The sequence below is a fragment of the Zootoca vivipara genome, chromosome 7 (genome assembly GCF_963506605.1).
Source record: "Zootoca vivipara chromosome 7, rZooViv1.1, whole genome shotgun sequence".
NCBI lineage: Eukaryota > Metazoa > Chordata > Lepidosauria > Squamata > Lacertidae > Zootoca > Zootoca vivipara.
This window is the reverse complement of record NC_083282.1, coordinates 70,000,214-70,011,419: the sequence shown is the minus strand read 5'-3', so window position 1 is coordinate 70,011,419 and position 11,206 is coordinate 70,000,214. Positions and strand designations below refer to the sequence as shown.

The window sequence follows — 11,206 nt, the reverse complement described above, 5'->3', positions numbered from 1 at the left end:
TTCCCATTTATCTAAACCTCACTGGTAAATTACAGCTGATATTGCTGGATATGCATGCAAATAGCTTTAGATACAATAAAACCTCATTATTGCACTGTTGATAAAAACCATTAACATGCTATGTCACTGATAATTAGAGTAATAACGGTTAACATCTCATCTTGTGCCTGCCATGCACTTACTGAAGTCAAATATGTGCAATACTGCCACAAAAGAAAAGGGGGCGGAGGGGAAATATGATCAGAATGCACTCTCTTTGGGACAAAGGAACAGTTTCCAGGTGTCACAGCTCTTTGGAAAGACACAGTGTGATCCAGTTATTGGAAGGGAAAAGCTATAATCTATACTTTTACATGTTGCAGCACAACTGGATGTTTATTTAATTAACTTGTATTAATGAGCACATCAATTAGGATATCTGTGTGCCACCCCGGGCTCCTTTAAGAGGATGAGATATAAAATTTATTAATAAAGTGTGTGTGTGTGTGTGGGGGGGGTTATCTGTGCCTTGCTTAAAGCGCAACCACAGAATTAAAACAGCACCAAATACAGTGTAGGCTAGCCCATTAGGGCAAATGGGGATGAAATCAAGATTGAATTGTTAAAAAACAGTAAGTGTAATCAATTTGCTACTAGGCCAGGTTCAAGGTTCCTGCATGAAACCTTGTTGCAAACCACCTTCAGGACCATGTCTTGGTCACGGAGATCCTCTGATGACTTGTGGTTCCTCACACCCCTGAAGGTTTGTTGGCCTTTTAGAAACTGATCCCTGTTGCAGATCCCGTGCTGTGGAACTGCTTGTAGAGATTCCACAGGAACCATTCCTGTCTTCTTTTAGACATTTCCTAAAAACTGTTACTCAGATGACATGCATTTACTCTTTGCAATGTGAATTCATTTTTAACAACCCAAATTTATTGATGTTTTTGTTGCTTTTATTGGAACGTTTATGCTGTGTGCTGCCTTACTGCGTTTTTATGCGATTGTGGTCTATAGGTTTTTCATAAATTGCAAGAGCATTTTGTGTTGGATTTTGAAGAGAGAGGTGTGTGCGCCTCCTCCTCTTCGCCAGTCTTCAGAAATAGCCATTGCTGCCGCTGCCGCATCTCCTGGGGCCAGTGTGCCATTGTGTGTCCCTGTGAGTGCAGGAACGGAGAGGGGATGGCACAGTCCTACTCCAGCCCATTCCCTTCGCCAGCTGCAGCTATCTTGTTAATGCAGCAGTGCCTCGTTTATGCTGGCAGTCGCTGACCTCCCACAATCAGGCAGAGCTCGCTGCTGCCAGAGGAAAGGAAGGACAGCTGCTTATAAAGATAGCCGGGCGAGTATGGAGAGGAAGACTGAGTTGGTGTGGTGTGGAAAGCGCTGCTGAGAAGCATGGGGCGAAGGAAATGCAATGCAATCCAGCTCTCTCCTCACTCCAGCACTAAACTTTTTTCACCACTGGAGAAATACAGGCTATTCCTTGGTTTTCCAAAAAGGAGCACAGGACACCAAGCCTCACGCTTCCTGTTTAGGATGACAGTTTGTGGACTGGTCCTAAAGTTTACGAAGCCTGAAACAGAATCCCCTCCAATTCACTCTAAAGGGTTTTGAAGACTGCTAATTAGAAACATTTCTAATTCTGAGCCATAGTTCTGTTTGTCTCTCAAGACAGAGAGTAACACCATGTGTCGTAATGCAGAAATGTTGACTTTCTGCATTAGCCAATTTGTTATTTTAATTCTGAATACCGTTTTATTAACTTTACATTGATATAACAATCCAGCCTCAAGGGCATCCTTATTAAGCGTTCCTGAATTCTGTTCTTAATGGCAAGCCAAATTGCTATGCTTTTATCCTTTCCTCTTTGATTTATAAAGCAAGCAGTAATTACATGTGCTGGATGTGATGCCAGCTCAATCACAACTGTTCTTCAGAGATGTGAATGCATTTTTTGGGGGGGGGTGTCCAAGTATTAGTCTCCCATTTGTAGAGTGGGACCATTCATGTTGCATGTGGACATCCTGTGCCAGAAGGGGCCAAGGAAGAGGAGAAAGGCTGTGAACCCCCATGTTCTGCAAGGAAGTACTGGATTTTGTAAAGACCCTCAAAACTATCAGAAGTGAGGAATGTTTATGCACACAGCCAATGTGATTGATTAAACATTCTGCGACCTGGTGTCCTCCAGATGTTTTGCACTATTAACTCCTCCTTGAGACGAGTTGTCCAAAACATCTGGAAGAAACCAGGACTGGAAAACTGGGTTAGAAGACTAAGACCAGTAAGATCTGGTTTCTGATCAGCCCTCTTCCAACCTTAAAGCCATTGTGAGGGCTGGATGGATGCCAATCCTGCCTTTCTCCTCAAAACAGGCACTTCCTAGGTGGAACAGCAAAGGCTGCAGCCACCTGCAGAACTAGTTCCAAACTTAGAGAGACCTTCAAACCTGTGAGCTCGACAATTCTCAGTTCAAGCGATGCAGCATCTGAACAGCCTTGACCCAAGTAAACAGAACCAATGCCAAGGTGCGTTTGTATCACTCACTTGATGAGAAAATAGAAGCAAATTGTTTATATCCAAATAAGCAGGTTAAGGATGGATGCTGCCCACCTGCATTGCATTGCTTTCAAGGATGCATGCTGTACTGAAATCAATGCAAGTAAAATAACCTACATTGAGACTTTGATGCAATTTAGATGCAACCCAAAGTACTGCCTAATCTTAACTAAGCATTAGCAAGCTTGCCCTGGTCCATTCTAAAACCACCAGCAGCCACCTGACCGGGGTTTCCATGGGACTAGAAGGGTAAGAGGTAGAATTGTGTCACTATCATGAAGTTCACATTTTATACCAAGCCTCTAGGAAACTGGTGTTCAACTTATGGGTTGGAGGACCCAGTACCAGGTTAGAGATGGTGCTACCATTTAAGATGGGTGGCAACAGCAGCAATGCCACCATGCAAATATAGAGTAAAAAAGAAATGGATCCCCAAATGAATGTTTGGCTTAAAGCTGGGCCTCAGGTGGGAAACTATTGAAAACTGCTGATTTAGAAGACTTCCCCCAGCAGTTTCTTGTAGATGCTAAAAAGCACGAGGGACAACATGAAACCATGAGTCACTCCAAAGACCAGCAACTATGAGGTGAAACAGAATACTGGGATTAGAGTTCCACCTTTTTATTTGCCGAGCTCCCATGGAGGCCCTTCACTACTAGAAAGCAATCCATTAGCTCACATTGTACAGGTGCAACATTGACAAAATAGACAGATAAGGATCTAGTCCTCTGGCTCAGATTCCCCACCCGTTTAGCACATTGGTCTTCTTTCGTTGTTTTGAAACCAACTAGGTCATGGGACAGCGGCATTAAGAAATGGGTCTCCAAATTCATGTTTGGGTTAAAGGTTGCTCCCTGGTCTTGAAAATGTTGAAGACTACCGGCAGTGTTACATGCAAAGCAGGCCAGTGTGTCCACAATATGCAGCATTCACAAGAGGTGGAGATTGCATTTTCTGGATTTTTAGACAGTCTGTATGAATTGTCTGATCATTAGGCCAATCAATGGCTATTAGCCACAACAGCAAAATTCACCCCCCATATTCAGGTTTCCTGGTGTGGAGCTGATGAGCCTAAACATGTCCTGCTTGTGATCTTCCCAGGTACTGGGAAGCTGTCTGAGGCAGCATAAGCAGTTGTATTCCGATATATAGTTCTAGTATACCTCCCATAATACCAGAACCCTGGGCCACCAAAAAAGCTGAATGTTAGAAGATTCAATCGAGACAAAAGGCAATCCTTCACATAACCAACTATGGCATTTGTCCCTCAAGAGGTGATGGCTAACTTGCACAGCTTTGAGAGGGTTAGACAAAATCACAAATGTGTCAGACTCAAGCCTATCAACAGAACGTGTCCTTGTTTCCATTAACATGCCCAGGTTGCATCAATACTAGACCACTATGTGATCTGCATGGGTTTGCCTTTAATTAGTATTTAGAAAAGGGGGGTGGGATGGAACTAAGACCTGTGAGCCATCTTGGTTAATGAGTAGCGGAAATCATTTAAGTAGGATGTAGTAGTACTGTCGTTCACTTTTTCCTAAATGGAACAGGAACATGCAATTTGAAGTACTGCCTCTGCACCCATATGGACCAGCTGATGCCTTCAGGTTGATTGGCTTCCAAAGCCCGCCCCAAGATTCATCAGACTAACAGCTGCTAATCACAGGCCTTCTAAGTAGCAGTCACGTTCTTCGGAACTCTCTTAAAAGGCGCACACAGGGCTGTTTTTGCTAGTTTTCAATCAGCCCATAAAAACTTATTTGATTAAATCTGAATTGCATTCGTAATATTGTAATCTGAGTTTTAATCAACTGCAGATTTATTTTTAAAAAACTGTTATTTGTATTTTAAAATTTGTTTCAATACTGTAATCTGGAGGGCTTAGCCTTCAAACATGGCCCCTTAATTCCACCAATGACCTGAAACTTTATGCTGAAAAGTCTGCAATTTCCTAGATTCTCTGTGAGAATGTGAGATAAAAGCTTAATGAAATGGTGAATATTATACGAAATTCGAGTTTTAACTGTGATAGTGTCAGATGTTGCCTGATTTGTTAAAAAGTGTATTAAGTCTTTCAGTGTAACAGCCATGCTTTGCTCCAACCCCAGCAAAGTAAAATTAGGATGAACACAGGTAGATAGCTGTGGAGAAAAAATATTTTATATGGCTTTTTTTGCACTGGAGGTGAACAGATGAGAGCTTTGCCATTGCAAGCTTTTATTGCAACTCAAATTTTAAGACTTCACAACTATGAATCTATGGCAGTTGTAAAGACATATCTGTAGCTATGATAAGGGTTATTTCCTTACAGGTGCTGATCAGAAAGTAATTCCTCTGACTTAAAACATTCAGATATCCCGGCAAAATACATATAAACCGCTTGAATCCATTTGCTTTTACGTACCCAGTTTTGCTTTTCAGTAAGTAAGGTTTCCTATGTGACAATCCTAACATAGTTGTTGAACAATGATCCATGCTAGTTAAAAATCTATTTCTTCCGAACAATTTCAGTCATGGTCTGCAATTAGCACCTTAAATTGAACCTATAAAAACTGGCAAAGAATAATCTGGAGTCCTAGCCACACACCTATCTCTGGGTGCAGCATTCTAGACAAAGACCTTCTTCCACATTAATTAAAGAGAAGGGACAATTAAGTTCTGGCTTATGGCTTATTTGGCCCCTCTTTTCCTGCTTGAAGATTATGCTGAATACTGTTAACAGGCATTTCGTTATGACATTTAAATGATATGCTGCATTGCTTCAATTTCTAATTTTAGGGCTGCATTTTAGATGTACTGTATTCTTTAGCCATGTACACCACCTCTGAACATGCTCATTCCCAGCAAAATACAAAATAACTTCATAAACACAAAGAAAAATAACCTTATGGAGCCTTGAAAAGTGCTCTCATTATAGGTCAGAAAAAATACAAATGATTCTAGAGAATAAGGTCCCTGAAAATGTATCAGCTTATCACTAGAGCTGAAATAAAGAAGAGGGGCTGACCAGTTTCCTGCATGATTGTTAAGCATCATCAGGGGAGCCATGGGGCTAGTGAAACTTGTACTAACCTGAACTATTTCAGTTTTCAGGGCTTGGATTGCTGCTAAATGGCAGCTAAAGAGTAGCTATTGTTATGAGTTTAACAAAAAAAGCAGAAAGTTTTATGAACAATCTAAGTAAAAAGAGGAATCTGTTTTCCATTTCAAATAATATTAAATCATTTGTGATAACATTTGTAGTCCAACATCACAGGCCATTTCCAGTTTCCTTTACTTGCATACCAAAATAAGGTTAGACTACTCTATACATCATCTAGCAAATAAAGCTACGTTACAAAGCAAACACTGGAATCAATGATTTAATTTTATACAAGTCAAACTACACATTGTATAAAGGTAACACGGCTGTGCTAATATTCTGTTATTGTTGCTAACTGGTTTGCTACAAATATTAGGGGAACTGATTTTATTTCTAATCCAGCTGCACAAATCATAATGGGAAATCTAGTTCTAGACTACCCATTAACACTAAAGCTTAAGTTCAGTACAAGAAGTTTCATCAAGTGCTAATTTTCATGGGAAGTTAGCAACCTCTTATAATTGAGATGCAGAATGTGGCAGCAGTTAAGAGGACAACAAAACAACCAACCAAAGAACTTGGCAACTAAAAAGTAATGCGGTACTTTGAATTTCACTTGTTGTCAGCTTTATTTTGTTAGGCAAAATTGCACCATGCAAAGTTAGAGAGGACCATTTTTATTAGGTTGTCAATACTGCCTCAAGATGGTGACAAAGGAGCAAAGAAGTAACTTCTGGCAAGTTTGGGTACAACACAAAAGAAGTGTTCCAATTCAAACTCATAGATGGCTTATCAGTTTTATAAGCATCTCTGACCTGTTCACTAAGGCTCTCATGCACTTTTAGAAGCAAGCCATAGCCTATTAATTCCAGTAATTTTAAATAACAGAAACATTTATGAATAGTTACCTTTCCAAAAACCTTCTGCACTCAAAAGATTTTATATAAAACTCATTTCCCCAGAGATTTCTGATGGGGCACTATTAAAAAATAATAATCAAGGATTTGCCCTAATTTCTACAAAGATAATCTTTTCCTGCTCTTTGCCACTTCCATAAAAAGTTTTAGATATTTCAAACTTTTGCGCCTCATTTATGTGGTTTTCAGACTGCTTCTTTCTGCAACTAAGCAGGCCAACTTCGCCAATACTAACATAAAAAAGACCTCTGGCCTGGCATACAAATGTTCCATAATCATGTGAAAAGGGAAATGAGTTCCAATATTAATCTTGTGAACTGGATCGTGAACGTGAGCGGGATTTTGAATGTGATCGTGACCGGGATCGCGATTCATTCCTCTTGGGTGGGGATTCTGACCGTGCCTTTGCAGGTTCATCCTGCATTGGCGAATTGGAACGAGATCTGCTCCTCGACCTTGATTTTGACTTTGCTTCTCCTTTACCATTTTCTTTTGGCGATCGAGACACAGACCTGGATCTGCTGCGAGACTTCTCAGACTTCTCTTTGGATCTGCTGCGGGATTGTGAACCTCTGTCAGATTTCACCTTAGATTTGCTCTTTGATCTCGACTTTCTACTTTTAGATCTGGACCGTGAACGATCTTTGCTTCGAGACCTAGATTTAGAACTTTTGTTCAAAAGAATAAAAGTTATTTACTTATTGCAAGTCTACACATAGAAGCCCATTTGTTTGCAAGCTTAGGAATTTAAATACCAATGCAGAGTGTGAGCACTTAAGGTAGGAGAATACTTCTATCGGAACACACCTCCTAATGCATTGTTAGCAAGACAGATATATAAATTCAAATTCTCACCGAGATCGGCTTTTTGAGGCACTACGGGATCTACTGCGGCTGCTCCTACGACTTCTACTACGTGATCTCCTTCTAGAACGGGACCTGAAAAAGAAACACGGCAGCTATTTGGGCACCATGTATCACTGGCATAACAGGACTTCTTTTTCTTCTCCACCCCCCCCCCCATCTGCTGAGAAGGATGTGCCGGGGACAAAAGTGGAATTTCATTGCACATACAAAAGTCCCAAACCACAGAGTTCAATATGTCCTGATGTTCCCACGAATTTATATTCTTGCACAGATATCCAAAGAAATCTGAACTTGTGCACATATTAGTACAGCCAGCTAACTTGAGTAGTGTAACACCTGAAGTGGGGACCCCTGTTACCCAACACTGCAAGCTGTATTCTTCTCTATTCAGGGAAATAACTGATGCAATTTTCTGTATATCCCCATTTTCGGATTTAATTCATACACAGAAAATCTTACAAAACACATCAGCATCAATTCTAAAGATACCTTGATCTACTGCCAGAATAAGATCGTCTATGGCTTGACCGTGGCTTGTCTTCAACCAGCCTGATCTTTCGTCCATTTATCTCTGTACCATCCAATTTGTCCAGAGCACGCTTCATGTCAGAGTAAGAACGGAATTCAATTACTCCTTCATTTGTGCGTTCTTTGTGAGCATCCGCATAGGTTACCTCACCAGCTTGCCTCATAAAATCCTTAAAGAGAAAATTGAAATATTAGTCTCTCCACAAACACAGGAAGGACACTACACCAGCTTCAGCAAACTCAATACACATACAGTCATACCTCAGTTTAAGTGCGCTTCGGTTTGAGTACTCCCAGTTTAAGTACTCCGCGGACCTGTCTGGAATGGATTAATCCACTTTCCATTACTTTCAATGGGAAAGTTCGCTTCAGGTCAAGTATGCTTCAGGTCTCCACGGACCGTCTGGAGCGGATTAATCCATTTTCCATTACTTTCAGTGGGAAAATTCGCTTCAGGTTAAGTACAGACTTGCGGAACCAATTTGTACTTAAACCGAGGTACCACTGTACTTTTCAAAGTGAACTGGCATTCTTCAAAGTTTATGGGACTCAAAGAGCTGTTTGATAACTTGCTTTTAAAAATAAAAAACAAAAAATATTATTCTGACAACGTACTTTCAAATCCTGCCAACTACAGCGACTGGAAAGGTTTTCAACAATTAATCTGTATTCTGTGCGAACAGGTGGTCCATATTTATCTCTTCCTGATCCTCTTCGACTGCTATATCCTCCTCCACCTTTATCATACAAAGATACAAAGTTAGCAAACTTGTATAAAAGCAATGAAAAGTTAGTTTACTTTAGTTTACAAATTGCATTTACAGGAGTAGGACTTTATCTTTCTAATCCTGCAACAAATTTTTTAATTCGCCACATTTTATATATTAAGGGCAAATCAAAGACTAAAATCCTACAAAACTGTGCTCCTAAACTCTGTTAGAGAGTGACTGCTCCTTATTAGATTTACCTTGCTAAGTTTTATTTTACAGAACATTGTAAAATATAAAACTTAACTGATTACATGCATTTCTACATTTTACAAAAACGATTACTAGATTACACTAAGTACTTACATCACAGTATGAGGTATTTGGTGGTGGTTTGGCCACAACACACGCAAGGTAACAGTCACCTAGTTCAGTTTAACCAGTTTTGTCTAACCCTTGGAATCCTCACCATCACCCTGCGTCTAATGGCAAAAGGCTGCTGTCGTCATGGCTTCCGGTAAGGTCAGCCAAAGGGTCATAGGGCAAGGGTCACACAATGTATGGAAAAGCCATGGCCAATCAGGAAAGGCAGTCATCTTAGCCTCAGTGGACACAGCCTCAGCCCCACTGGTCACTTTTAAATTGAAACATCAAGGACTTGTTAAAAAGTTTGAATTGAACATGCAACAACTTTAAAAACAAACATACACATTTGCAAGAAATCCCACCCCCACCAGCAGCAACCCATTAGAAAATATATTTGTCCGCCTTACTGCTCTTAATCATCATATAAATAAGTCTGACGCATCCCAGATCCTTTCCGGGAAAAGCTAAACAAAATGGGCTTTGCATCAGCATGTAGTCGTTTTCTTTCCAATTCGAAATAATCAGTCTCTGTGAAAGTCAGCTATCGCCACCCTCAAAAGTCCCAGCAGTTACTTATGCTTGGGAACACGAAGCAAAGTGCTTCTGAAGACAATACTGCTTAAAGACGGCTGTGCCTGTTTTAGGTTAGCTCCTCCACAGCACAAACTTTCTCCGCTGAGTGGCAGTTTTTGCTATGCAATATCTGCACGGGATGCATTCTGATTAAGAGCAGTGAGTTCTTAATACAACCCCCTCCCCACAAACGCCCCTCCCCGCCTCCTCCTCTGCTTTGAGAATCCCCAGCGTAATAAACAAGGATCTTAAACTTTTTGAGTGCAGCTTGGCACTGCGGGTGCCTAAACCCCACCAGAAAACTTCCTAAGCTATGCACCCAAAGGTTAAGTAGCGCAGTAAAGCCCCGCCTAATAACCCTGCCCAATCCACACACCCCCAACCAGGGGCCTACGACCCCTCCTCCCCAGCCCCCGTCGTGACCCCTCCCTCCGCTTTCCCCACATTCCGAGGGGCCAGGCCGACCAACCCGCTCCCCCTTCTCTCCCCGCCTAGCCTCCCTCCCGCCTGATCCCTCCCCCGCGTCCTCCCTTCCCAACTCCGCGCGCCTGCTCGAAGTAGGCCGCGGCGGAGCAACACTCACTGCGGCTGCTGTAGCTGTAGCCGTCCCTGTCCCGGCGGGGGCCGCGGGCGTGCTCCACTATCACCCGCTCCCCGCACAGGTCCTTGCCGTTCAGCTCGTAAACGGCATCCTCCGCGTCCCGGGAATCCTCGAATTCCACAAACCCATACCTGGGGGACGAGACGAGGCGGCGGGAAAGTTACCCTATAGGCCCGTACCCGTGTCATATACACGCCTACGTCTATTCACAGGCATTCTTATAGGCATAATAAACACGAGCACGTCGGCGTCAGGCACGCGCGCACAACAACCGGCCCGGCCGTGAGTCCCTGAGGCGCTGCTGTCAAAGGAGGGCATTCCGTTCTCCCTCTCCGCTTCACTCGCTTCCTCCGCTGACGGGACAATGGGGGCTGCCGCCATTTTGAACGCGACGCCACGCGGCATGAGGGGAGGGGGAAGAAGCGGCGCCCCAAGCCCCCCACCCGCCGCGCGCGCCTCGCTCCCTCCTTTCCCGCCCCCTCGAGGAAGAAACCCTCCCCGCCCGCCGCCTCACCCGTTTTTCAAGTCGACCTCGAGCAAGCGGCCGTAGCCGCTGAAGAAGCGCTGCAGGTCCTTTTCCCGCACATGGTAGCTCAGGCGGCCGATATAGACGCGCGGCATCTTCCGCGACCTAGAAAGGGAGAAAAAAAGGGGGGAAAAGAGGGAAGAACGCGTAAGAGCCGAAAAGCAGATCGGGCGCCGGCGGGACGAAAAGCCTCGAGAAACTCGCTGCTGCGGCCTGCTCCGCAGCACAATGGCGCTCCACCCCCGAGCGGGCTTTTATAGTGGTGGGCGGGGCCTGAGCCGGGTCAATGGCGTGCGAAGGCGTCACAAAAGGGAGCCAGTGGAAGGGGGGAAGAGAGAAGAACAAGAGGCGCTGGGGAGTGCGCGTGCGCGCAGCACTCCGGACGCTTCCGTCGTGTCGTATCTTAAGTTTGCGCTCCAGCTGGGGCGGTGGAGGGGGCGAGCTAGTTTGCGCATGCGCGTTGACCCACGAGCCTAGAGCCGTTCGATTTGTACTACG

At 43.5% G+C, this 11,206-nt stretch overlaps 1 protein-coding gene across 1 annotated transcript; it reads right to left on the bottom strand.

The window, feature by feature from the left end:
* Positions 1–4,685: 4,685 nt before the first annotated feature.
* SRSF6 (serine and arginine rich splicing factor 6) lies at positions 4,686–10,959 on the bottom strand. The gene is made up of 6 exons (XM_035123204.2): positions 10,697–10,959; positions 10,165–10,313; positions 8,551–8,672; positions 7,897–8,105; positions 7,396–7,479; positions 4,686–7,208 (listed from the first exon to the last, which is right to left on the bottom strand). The coding sequence occupies exons 1-6, from the start codon at positions 10,801–10,803 to the stop codon at positions 6,845–6,847; spliced, it is 1,035 nt and encodes a 344-aa protein (XP_034979095.1). The 5' UTR covers positions 10,804–10,959; the 3' UTR covers positions 4,686–6,844.
* Between the last annotated feature and the right edge of the window lie 247 nt (positions 10,960–11,206).